Source organism: Manacus vitellinus, unplaced genomic scaffold (genome assembly GCF_001715985.3).
Source record: "Manacus vitellinus isolate BGI_N305 unplaced genomic scaffold, ASM171598v3 scaffold_57_pilon, whole genome shotgun sequence".
In the NCBI taxonomy this organism is placed as follows: domain Eukaryota; kingdom Metazoa; phylum Chordata; class Aves; order Passeriformes; family Pipridae; genus Manacus; species Manacus vitellinus.
The window spans coordinates 39,617-52,068 of NW_021940666.1; the positions used below are offsets into that span (position 1 = coordinate 39,617).

Here is a 12,452-nt window from a genome sequence, read left to right on the forward strand (position 1 = left end):
GTGTAGCTGCCCTCGTGCTCAGCACTGCCAGGCAGGGATGCTCATCCACCACTCTCCCTTCTCCTGCTGATTGTGTGTGGGGCAGCTGTGCCCTGAGCAGGGAAGAAGGGCCAGTTTCCCTTTCCTTGGTGCTAATTAAGCAAGTTATGCTCTTGATGACCTCTCATGATGTGCTTAGCCAGTAGGTGTACCTCTGGGTGGGAATACCTCTGGGTGGGAGAGCTCTGGATGGGAGGACCTCTGGGTGGGAGAACTCCAGGCATCCAGACCCACAAGTGTGTACTGTAACAGCTCATTGCCCTGTTGTTCAGGGACACCACAGCCAGCCTGCTGACACCAGGGAAGTTATCCAGTGCTGTGCCTTCTCCTGTGCAGGAAAATCCCCGATCCCTGTAAACCTTTTCTCTTCCCCTCCCACACAGCAAATGGAGGCTGTCACTGTTGGTTCCCACTCCTTTCATTAGTACATAGGGAGACTGTCAAAACAACAGCTCAAACCTGTCCAGTTTCTAGTTGAGGCAGCTCTGGCTGACATCTGTAACTCAGACCTGTCCCTCAGGCTGTTCAGAGCTGCAGGAAGATGAGGGCCAGTGCTCTGCTCAGACACAGGTTTCTGTTCTGGCTAAACTGGCCTCTGGCCTCAAGGGAAAGGGCTGCTGCTTGCAGGGGTCCTGGCACAGGGAAATGCTCCTCACCAGAAGGGCTCTTTGAGGGAGGGGTGATTCCCCACATCAGTAGCCCAACAACACAGTGATCACACGCTTCTCTGTATGAAAGATTAATGGCTCTTTGCTCTAATTTGAGAATGTTCTCAAGCTTCCCTTCAGCTCAGCCGTAGCCACCACCACGTAGCAATATCAGCCTGTCAGTCACCACTGTCTTTAATTAACTAAATGGTCAGAAGTGGCTACGCCCCCAGTGAGCCCCCTGTCCCAGTGATAAAGGGACAGTCTTTGGCTCACCAAGCTGAACGGCTGCTGAACTGGGAGTGCATCCCTGGAGGATCCAGCTGCGTCCTCAGCCTGGTCCTGGGTTAACTGGGGCGTTACTGGGTTTGTGTGCTAGCCCACACAGCACCCTGCACGAGCCCAGACAGTGCCTTTGCTTCCCTACTGAGTCAGTACCCAGCCTAGGTGCCTGTTTGGAACAGGACTGAAAGCTGTGCCCACCTTCCTCAAAGTCTGGCCAAGCCACGCCAGCAAAATCCACCTGGACACAGGCAGCAGCTAAAGGGGGGTTCTTACCCTGCTGTAAGAGCAGTTCTTTGTGGTTTTGTTCATGCCAGGGCCCTGTGAGCAGGGCCCAGCTGCCCCCAACCCCTCTGCTCTTGCTCAGCAGCACAGCAGAGCCCTCTCACAACGTGTGCAGTCCTGGAGGGGTGCCACTCTCAGTGGTGACACATCTTGAGTCCCTCTCAGCTGACAAAGGTACACAGCTGGGAGTGTGCTGAATAGAACCTCTTTTAAAAGCTGTCACTTCAGGGGCAGAGGAGAAGGCAGAGCTTTCAGCCTGGAGGTCAATCCGTGTTACTTCTTGTACGAGAAAATGGAGTTGTTCATATGCTGTCACCTGGTGAGCAGCAAGGCAGGGAGCTGTGACTGACTAGGTACTGATCGTCATTTAAAAGCAAAACTGTAAATCACAAACACATTCTTTCCACATTTGCCCCCAGCAGTTTATGCAAAGTATTTTTGAAAGTAATTAAAAGTATACTGAGGCGCTTGAGGTCAGTTGATTTTTAGTAGTGAGTTTGTTCTCTGATACAAGATCTTGCCCACGCTTTTATTAGGAGAAATGCAGTTCCTCTTGAGATTAGTATTTTAAAATAACTTTGTCCTTGCTCAAATTTGCATCCCTTTTCAAACTCTTCCCTGTATAAAATAAGATTCCGTATTTCCAAAGGGAAATTGCAAATTCCCAATTCCTTTTTTTTCACCCTTCTCCAGGGCATCAATATTCACTTAGCTAAGAAGATGATCGAAGACAGGAGTAGAGATTATATGAATGCACGACGCGTTGCAAAGGTACAACCTTCTGTTGACTTCCCTTTGTGCTCTTTAATTCTACAAGCCATCATTAAAATCGGTCCTTATTTTAAATAAAGCTGTGTCAGACTAATAAGGTTGGTCTGATAAAATATTTGTATCTGTTTTAGAAAGCATAAGGTAAATAAAATAAGCTTAAGTCTGCTCTTCAAAACATTGCTTCTGCTTCAGGAATATGAGACAGTGATGAAAGGCCTGGACCGCAACGCTCCGTCTGTCCCTCCTCAAAACACCCCCCAGGAGGCTCAGCAGGTGGACATGTGGAAAAAGTACATCCAGTGGGAAAAGAGCAACCCGCTGCGAACAGAAGACCAAACTCTTATAACAAAAAGAGGTAATTAGACACTGTTAGGACAGGTAGAATTATATTTCCTTGGCTTCATCAATGACCTCCAGCACAAATAATGTCGTCGTTTGGTGTTCGGGATTCCCTCTGGAGCAGAAGTTAATCGTATTCCTTGAATTGTGTGAGTGTTCTTTTAAAAAAACAAACTACGTTTTACTCAAGCCAAGCTGAAAGCAATACCAGGATTTTGGGGGACAGTGCTATAGTCATGTGCCACTGAACTTCAATTGGAAGTCAGGAAACAGTGGATCACATCACATAGTTTTTATGGCTGTTATTGAATGAGTTGTTCTTCAGCAGATTTTAGCTGCTGGTTATGATTCACAAAGTTTCTGGCAATATAAAAGGGCTGCAGTTGTGATCATTGGAGCCAGTCAGTGTTAACACTGATTTATTTGATGATTTTTGTACTTCACACTTCCACTGTGCAAGATGGTACCATTTCTGCAGTGATTTAGGAGTGTTTCCTACATTTCTTGCCCACAGTGATGTTTGCTTACGAGCAATGTCTCCTGGTGCTGGGACATCACCCAGACATCTGGTATGAGGCAGCACAGTACCTCGAGCAGTCCAGTAAGCTGCTGGCTGAGAAAGGGGTAAGCAGGTTGCCACTGGTTTTCTCTTATTTGATTGCTTTGACATGGTGTACTGTTATTTTTTTGGGTCAAATATTTAAGAACCAAAGGGGGGGGGGTGAAAAATATGTGTAGTACAGTAAGTTGTGGCGTGTTCAGAATTTTAAAATCGGGCCTGATGTAAGAAATAAAAATTTCTTTATTTGAGGTAAGAATTATGAAAAACTGTTTCAGTCTTGCAAAGGTAGGTTTGAGGGAGTTTTAGGTTTCATTTTTAGGTTTGGGGGAGTTTTTTGGCCTGGTTTTGTGATTCCTTAAGTGCTGGGGACATGATTAACTCTTTATTGGAGCACTGCATGGAAATTCACTGGGACTTGTCACACACGAGATATTCCATAAATTGACCTTCATTGTCACAGATGCTGAGCAATTACATTATTATACTTATTTTATAACAGGACATGAACAATGCCAAACTCTTCAGTGATGAGGCTGCTAATATTTATGAAAGAGCGATCAGCACTTTATTAAAGAAGAATATGCTTCTTTATTTTGCATATGCAGATTATGAAGAGGTAAGCAAAAACAGTGATGTACTGACTTTAAAATCCAAAGATGTCTCCCATCAGTAATGCCATTTATTTGAAACATACTTAATACACAGAATTCTGTAGAATTAATTTGCTGATTCTTCCAGCCTTACTCTCATTCAGGGTTTCTGAGCTGACGAAATGGAGAGGAAAATCTCATAGCATGAGTTACAAAAGTTTTGAAAATCTACTGTCTTTCCACTTAAATATGGACTATAATTTTCAAATTGTCCTAAGGGTGAAATGCTTATAAATTTACATTTACCAGAGCATCAGCTTCTTCACTTTTAAAATGGGCATAAAGAGCATCTTTTCTATCTAGTTCTGAGGGGTTAATATTTGTATTTGCTGTGGTGGAAGATGGGAGGCACCTGTATTGCAGCTTTCTGGGTGGTTTTGCACATGAACCACCAGGAATAAAGGCTGTTTCCCACTGATCAGATGAGGACTGTGGAGTCCTCTGTGAGGTGTAGTTTGCCACTTACTGTAACATGGAAGAATCTTTGCAGGAATATTGTGAGGACAACAGGGAAAAAAAAAAAAAGCCTTTGCTCTTAAAAGAAAGAACCTTCCTTGGCTTTCAGTGCAGCTTCTTGTATGCTAAGTGTCCTGTTTTTTTAAGGCTGCACAATACAACGTGGAGGGCTGGAGCTGGCAGGGAACTGAATGGATTATTTGAAATGTGTAGGTTGGAGAGTGAAGGTGCTTTTCCTACCTGTCTACACATTACTTCTGGACAGGGATAAAGGTCTTCTTATCCCAAACACCTACAATGACAGTTCTGCTGCAGTACTACTACATTAGAAAAAGAGTTCAGAGTCTCTTGAAAAGCATGTGCATAAGCACTACTGGGAAATTAATGTTGGGAAGTAAAAAAAATGACTGCACAAGACAGAAAACGCTCGCGAGTAAAGGGACTGACACGCACAGTGTTCAGCCGGGGGAAAATGGAAGGGGAAAAGGTCTAGTTTTTAATTCAGATTGAGCTGTGCATTCTCAGAGGTGGTGTGGAATGGTGTTACCAAGCAGTCTGTATTTCTTTTTACTTAGAGTCGAATGAAGTATGAGAAAGTGCACAGCATATATAACCGGCTCCTGGCTATCGAAGACATTGACCCCACCCTGGTAAGATGATGCCTGGTGTTGAGTTTTCCCACATTTACATGGGTAGTCACTCAAACATGTGCACAGAGTGGGGAAGAGCTTACAGGGGTTCCTTGGCTCACAAGGGTGATGGAGCAGGTGGAGTAATGAGATGACAGAATTAGATTAAAATTTCAGGAAGGTTGATAAGTATAGTCTTTAATTCACCTTAATACACTGAGTCATGTGCATTCTCCTCCTCTGTCTCTTTTGGACAGTCTCTTAAAACAGATATAAAATATTTCATGACACAGCTCTTAAGAACTGATGTACGTTTGTCTCAACTAAAATTTCACTTTGCCTCCCCTTACCTGATTAAAACCACGTTGCTTTTGTCCGTTGTTCTCCCTACATAAAAATACACCATCCTATGTACCTGTACTTTGTATGTAAATCTGTAATGCACCATATAAGTATCCAAGAGTATTGCTGTGCATCTGCTGAAGTTACAAACATTGTCCCTAGTGCCAGCTGTGGTAGTGCTGAACAAGTGGTGTGAGAAGTAACCTGCTCTCAAGAGGCAATTTAGTTTATAAATAGACACATCAAAGCATTAGAAGGAAAAAGAAGGTGTGAGGTCTAAAATGAAACAACAGGTCAGTGTTAGAGGAAAGGTATCCATTTACTGACACTTTCCATTCTTTAAAGACAGATCATAATGTTTCCCAAATGCACATTTTATGAGAAACCGTGTCCCGGTTCCTCCTGCTTGAGGAATGCTGTTATTTGTGATCTAATTCAGAGTGAAGGAAAATTAAATCCCAAAGAAAGGCAAACCACAAATTGGCCACTGAATTAAGCAGCACATTCATAATTTCCTTGATCAGGTACAAATATTTGCAGACTGGATGATTATTTTTATCTTGGATAAATGTACAGTAAAATCCTTCATCAAGCCTTTTGGCTGCTCTTTAGCCTTTTGGATGTCTTGGCTTTATTGGAAAGTTACCATCTTTACACTGATCCTCGAGTTCTCTGAAGGCAACAGCTTATGTAAATTACATTCATTTCCTTACCTGCCCTTCCTTGAAAAATCTGTGTATTAACTATTGTCTTTTCAGGGAATCAGTCTTAGGTATGTTCAGTTTCTTTTTTAAAAATCCATAAAAAGGTTTACCTCATTATTTATAGCAAAACAACACGGAGGCACAACCCAGCCTTGTTTCTGTTGTGACTTATTCGCTGTATTTTGTGAGTGAAGATCATTTCAGATACAGTAAAAAAAAAAAAAAACAAACAAAAACTTGGTGATATCCTGGTATTCTTTGTTAGCAGTGATGCTGTATCAATATTAACATGCCCCTTTAGGTTTATATCCAATATATGAAATTTGCAAGGAGAGCAGAGGGCATAAAATCTGGAAGAACGATATTTAAGAAAGCGAGAGAGGACGCCCGGACCCGCCACCACGTCTATGTTACAGCAGCTCTGATGGAGTATTACTGTAGTAAGGTAATCACAGGTGCTCAGTCTGACACCACACAAGTGTCAGCAGGGGGTGTGGAGCTCACTGAAGCTAATAACTGTTTGTTTTTGGGTTTTGTTTTTGTTTTTTTTAACGTTTGCAGGATAAGTCTGTGGCCTTTAAGATTTTCGAGCTAGGGCTGAAAAAATATGGGGACATTCCAGAATATGTGCTGGCATATATCGACTACCTTTCTCACCTTAATGGTAAGCTCTGAGCTTTGGGAGGTCTAATGGAGCATGAATCTGCTTTCTCTGTGAGTTTAGGTTCAGGCCAAGTTCCTTGTATTTAAAATTCTTCTTGAAGAGCAATGAAATCTCTTCATGAAATTTGGGAGCTAATTTGAAAACAAAACCTGTTCTTCTGTCCTTACTGAAGTTCCAGAACATTAGATACTGATGCTACTGATTAGAGGAGAGTGAACTTTCCAAATTGTAACTCACTGGCATTGCAGGAGTTTTACAGCATCTGTTGTGAACGGTGGGAAGGACACTGAGAAATCTAAATCCTGAGGAAAAAGATCTGTAGGACTTCAAAATCAGCGTGAGAGGAGTGAGGGATTAGCTGGTCCTGACTAGAATTAATTTAAACTCCTTCTCCTGGGGTAGATAAGATGAGCAAGATACAAAATCAGTATTGTGCATATCAGTCCTGCTTGGAAGTTGCCAGGGAGCTGGTCTGCACTGGAAAGAGCAGGGCACGGGCAGGAGGTGGAGGTGGTGGTGGAAGGTCTCTGTGTGGGATTTCCTGAGGCAAGGAGTGAATATCCCTCTTACAAGAAACCAGGCTGCTGTGGGGGAGCAGGGGCTGACAGAGACCTTTGTGTGGAAGTTTCATGGGGAATTGAAGAGGGAGCAGTTCATCCCAAGGTCTTCCTCTGCCCAGTCCTGTCTGGTACCCGTTAGATTTTAAGATTTTTTTCAGGTATTTCTTCAAGTAGTCAATTCTCTGGTTCAGTGTTTGTGGCATAACAGCCCAGAGGTGTAACACAGGGTGGGTGTAACTCTGCTGTGTGAGCCAGGGGCTGTGGGCAGTCGTGCTGCTGCACATCTCCTGAACCTACACTGTCTTCTGCAGGCACCAGGCACATGAGTCTCCTGTCAGACTACAGCACTTGGGTTTTTCAGGCTCTGAAAGTCTGAACAGGCTTGGAGGTTTTAAACAGAGATTTATTTTTTTTTTCCCAAGTTCCAGTATATTTAATTTTGCAATAAACTATTGTGGGTCTATATGAATGTTTGCAATGCCTTTCTGTAGGTTGCCATCAGAAATAAAAAAAGTTCTTAAAATTCCCTAGTGTATTGCTCTGTTTTAATGATCCAGCAGGCTACTGCAAACCAAGGGAACTGATCTCTGAACTCCTGTAAGTGTAAGGGATGGTACAATACCTGGGGCAGAAGCTGGCACTTTAGGGAACAAAACCACCAACCACTCCATTGCCCCAGCTGGCAACGTACAAACACTGAGTGCTTGTTGGGAACCAGGCCTAATAGTCTGGGGAGGGCTTCTGAGGAATATACAAGTATATTAATATAGCCCTAGTTTAAAAGGGAAGTAATGAATTGAAAGGCCAACTTTAAATCTACCAAGATATGCTATTCTGATAATTAAAGAAAATGGAAAAAAAAAAAACAAACCAACCCAGAAATCCTGAAGAAAGAGATGCCAAGCAATTGCTGTGCTGTTATAGAAGAACCTGGATTAGGATCAGTTTGTCGCTATCAACAAAAATAAACTTCCAAAGAACAAATTTGCAATGGAATTTAACATCAGTAAAGTTTTATGTGGGCATTCAGATCTCTTTTTATACTTACTGAAATTCAAATCCAAGTATCAGAATATCAGCCTCATATCTAATTCAATGTACACATTTCTTTGAAAGGACATGATTTTAAATTGTCTTTAATGTATTTTACTTAGTGTTATTTTTCTTTTTGTCTTTCTAGAGGACAACAATACAAGAGTGTTGTTTGAACGTGTTTTAACTTCAGGGAGCCTTCCACCTGAGAAGTCTGGGTATGTCTGCAGAAGCAGTTTCACTATGCTAAAAACCCCTTTCAACCATAAATATCCCAAAGAAATCAGAAACATCAACAGCAGGACAAAATTAGGCACAGATGTTCCTTCCCCTCTTCGTGCTGCCTAAAATAGCAACAACTGTGACAGATCTGTGAAAGTCCCTATCCCACTTCTAGTGAAATTCATTTGTTTATTGACTTTATAAACCTCATTGATGCAGGATTGTTGAGGATAAAGTGCAAAATCCTCCTGTGCAGTAAAGATTCAGTGGTTTGAGCAGGGGGATTCAATGAGCAGTAAGGATTCAATAGTTTGAGCGGAGGAGGTGAGTCAGGAATTTATTGAGGAGGGTGCTGAACACCTCCCAGCCAACTGAAAATAAAATAGGAAAAAAACTAGACAAGACTTGGATTAACCACTCACCACCACATTTTCTTTGCTACTTTTTAAGTTGATTTCTCAAAAAAACCACAACTTACCCAGCCCTTGCAGTCTGAGTGTTCACCAGTATTATTCTGATAGACATAAGCATCAAAACTAAGCAATCAAACATGTCACTGCTGTACATATTCATTCTGCACTTTAATCCTGATTTTTTTGTGAGAAATAACATTTATGTCCATTTTAAAAGTGAGAAAACCCAAGAATTTAAAAGCTGAATCATCTTCAAAGGTGAATTCCAAGGCTAAAATGAAAGTTGAATCAAGTCCAGAAAAATGGTTGGATGTTGCTTAAGTTATATATGAGATTTTCCACAGAGAAATCTGCAGTAATTATATATATTTTTGGACTATGTAAAATTCTGAAGCAGTGCCTGCTGTGTCACAGGTTACTGCTCTTGCCAGCCAGAATATGTTGGTCTGTGCAGAAGAACTAGATCATAATGTATGTTGAAAAGTCCTTGACACATGTTTGTGTGTCTTACATCGAGAAAAGCTTACCTCAGATGCTAAATCCTTGACACCAGTAATCCTTTCCTTTCCATAACAAAGTCCTTTGCAGTCCACTAGATTGAAAGTTTTTACAGAAATATATAAGGCACTGGGATGGCAATGCATGTGTGAGGTGCATCTGAAGTAAATCAGAGAAATGGCCACGTGCTCCCAGATCGCCTCCTTTGAGTCCTTCCTTTGTGTTCTTTAACTGGGCTGTGGTCAGTAATTCTTTCTCCTTCAGGAACTGTCACTGTGTCTGTTCTTTTACAGTGAAATCTGGGCTCGGTTTTTAGCCTTTGAAAGTAACATTGGTGATTTAGCCAGCATACTGAAAGTTGAGAAGAGGAGGTTCACAGCATTCAAGGAGGAATATGAGGGCAAAGAAACAGCTCTGCTGGTGGACAGGTACAAGTTCATGGACTTGTACCCCTGCTCTGCTAGTGAACTCAAGGCCCTTGGTTATAAGGTGAGTGGGTAAGAACACTTCAATTTACTGTTGTGCTTTTCAGTCCCAGTAAACTTGAGGAATTCCTTGTTTAGCACTTGCCTTACACTTTTCCCCCCTGAGGAAAAAGCAGGTAAAACAGGCCTTCTCCTCCTCCTTGTCTCATTGGGCAGCAAAGTGCCAGGCTTTGCTTAGTGGGCCAAGGACAGAAAGGAGCAGGAACACAACTAACGACTGCAGCCTCATGTCTTCATATTTACCTTTCATCTTCCCACGGAAAGGTCGATGTGTTTGTGCCATCACCACTCAGCACAGGCCTCCACTTCCGACATAAGCCCGAGCTCTTTCAAAAACCCAAACTCTTTCAGAAGTTTCTTGAATTGGGCCATCTGTGTGAAACATCACTGGCTGTCCCTCCACTCCAAGGTGGCAACACTCCACCCATTTCACTGAGAACTGTATCAAACCAAACAGGCTGCAGTCCTTGTGTTTGCTGCCAGTGGCTGAGGAAAACTGTCCACAGAGATCAGTGGCTGCCTGCTTGTTTCTGTTGTTTCTTATGGCTAAAGTGCTTTGGTGCTGCCATTTGGAACTTAAAGTCTGGGCCAGACCCTGTTATCTGGTGGTCTCCTGTCTTGTTTCTCACCACATATATTTTAACTACTATTTCAGTCATGTGGAAGGCCATAACGCTTCCAAAACCAATAGAACAGGATAAAATGTTGGGTAATATTTTTTTAAGCGTGAAGTAAATAGGCTGCTAGAGAAAGAGCTGATTGCCATTTGCATGGACAGGAAGAGGGCCTTCAATTTACGTCTCTAAAACAGTGCCTCAGCTTCCAGTTATTTCTTACACAGAAAGAGTAATTTATGAAAAATACAGATGACATCAAAGTTAGCAAAGCAGCTGAATTGTTGCTCACCACGGAGCTGTAAAATAATCTGATAGGTGGAAATCAGAGTCACATTGAGCCACTGAACACTTTCCTTTGAATGCAGTAGGGACAAAGTTATTTTGAAGTTAAAGGTGTGGGTACAAGAGAGTTCTTGCGAGGTGCCTGCAGGGCAGTGTGTACCTAAGATGGTTCAGCCCTTGGGCTGATTCCTGTTGCTTGTAACGTGCCAAAACGTAATCCTGTTTGAACTGATGCTTTGCATGCCTGCTGACTGCCTTATGCTTTATTTCTTATCCAGCTAAAGCAATCTAGGGAATGAAATGAGGGAGAAATGATAGTTGTGAAGGCCTAGTGGTCTGCACCTGTTCACCTAAATCTTTTTAACCTAAAAATGGGGTCGCTCAAAAATGACAAACATGGGCCCATTCAGTAGCAGAAACAAGTGTTTCCACTCCCAGCTGGGACTAAAATGCTTGATGAAAACATGCAAGTTCTGCCCAGATGGTCTTGTAAGAGGACATCTGAAATTATAATGATGACAAGATGTTTTGTTCTGTAATTTAAACCAACCATGTGGTCCTGCCGAGTTCAGCACTCTGATTGCCTTTCTCAGGATGTCTCCCGTGCCAAGCTAGCAGCAATAATTCCAGACCCTGTGGTTGCACCTTCCATCGTGCCTGTTCTCAAGGATGAAGTAGACAGAAAACCCGAATATCCAAAACCGGACACTCAGCAGATGATTCCATTTCAGCCAAGACACTTAGCACGTAAGTCAGGCCTCGGTCGGGGGGGTTGTGTTTCACCTGGCGGCGAGTTACGAACCTGGGTGTTGAGTCAGCCTAATCAGAGACTTCCCCAGTCTCCAGTCAGCTAAACCTGTACTTAAATTTGAGGCTGTTATTTCACTGTGTATGTTTTACTTAGTATTAAGGTCACATGGAAATAAGTACGAGTAGTTTGGGTTAAATGATAATAAGCTGTTACACACACTGCTCATAGACCAGATCACTGACTAAACAATATGTAATTAGTAGAGGCCAAAGGGACAGGGTAGCAATTATTTGCATCAGATATTAATGCTGCAAGAACAATTCTGGTCTAGCTGTCTTGCACTGGCTTCATATAGTTTTTCTTCCCACAGCTCCAGGTTTACATCCCGTCCCAGGTGGTGTATTTCCTGTTCCACCAGCAGCTGTAGTTCTCATGAAGCTCCTGCCACCTCCTATTTGTTTTCAGGTTTGTTTTAATGCATTCTCAAAATTTCAGAAAGCTGTGGAAGAGATTCTGTTGTGACAGAGCCACAGTATGTATCACTCTATTGAAAATAACCTTCTAAACTTTTTTTTTGGTTTTTTGGTTTTTTTTTTGATAACAAATCAGGGTCCCTTTGTTCAAGTGGATGAGCTCATGGAGATATTTAGAAGATGCAAACTGCCAGACAGTAAGTTACTTGTCCTCTCTGGAAGCTGTGACAGTGCTGCATAAGACATGGTTTTACATATGGATGTTGCTGTCTGAAATCCAGACCTCATTTACAGATGTGCAATTTGTGTTTAAGAGCAAAAGAGATTGGCTTTGTTTCTAGGCTGGAATCTACATAGAGACGTTTGTACATTTACCTGGGGGGAGATAACAAAAAGCCAAAAAGCTGAAAATCACCAGCTGCTCCTTTAATAAGATGTTGGTGAGATAACCACTGAAGGAAAGAAATTCAGACTTTCAGAATATCCTGTAAAAGCAGCAGGGCATTACTTCCAGCAGCATCGTGGCTGTAACATGGAATTAGAGATTTGCAGCAGTTCACTGGTGGGCATAACTCTGAATGCATGTCCTTGGGGACAAGCTAAGGGAGATCACAGAGAAAGCAAGCTAGGATTGAATTTGAGTGAAAATAAAATATCTATTTAAATCATATGCAGTATTTTTGGGGCTTCCTCTGTTGATAAGCAGAAACTGCTCTGCCTACTTTCTGGTGAATCATGAACTAGTTATA

The 12,452-nt window shown here is 42.3% G+C and overlaps 1 protein-coding gene across 1 annotated transcript in view; it reads left to right on the forward strand.

Annotated features, from left to right (window-relative positions):
• Nucleotides 1-12,452, forward strand: part of CSTF3 (cleavage stimulation factor subunit 3) — a 48,691-nt gene that overhangs the window by 35,234 nt on the left and 1,005 nt on the right. The window contains exons 9-20 of the mRNA XM_008928320.3: nt 1,947-2,024; nt 2,217-2,379; nt 2,878-2,987; nt 3,425-3,541; nt 4,607-4,681; nt 6,008-6,151; nt 6,268-6,370; nt 8,111-8,180; nt 9,389-9,584; nt 11,073-11,226; nt 11,601-11,695; nt 11,840-11,900. Of these exons, the coding sequence (XP_008926568.1) occupies nt 1,947-2,024; nt 2,217-2,379; nt 2,878-2,987; nt 3,425-3,541; nt 4,607-4,681; nt 6,008-6,151; nt 6,268-6,370; nt 8,111-8,180; nt 9,389-9,584; nt 11,073-11,226; nt 11,601-11,695; nt 11,840-11,900 (1,366 nt within the window). The remainder of the gene's footprint in view (nt 1-1,946; nt 2,025-2,216; nt 2,380-2,877; nt 2,988-3,424; nt 3,542-4,606; nt 4,682-6,007; nt 6,152-6,267; nt 6,371-8,110; nt 8,181-9,388; nt 9,585-11,072; nt 11,227-11,600; nt 11,696-11,839; nt 11,901-12,452) is intronic.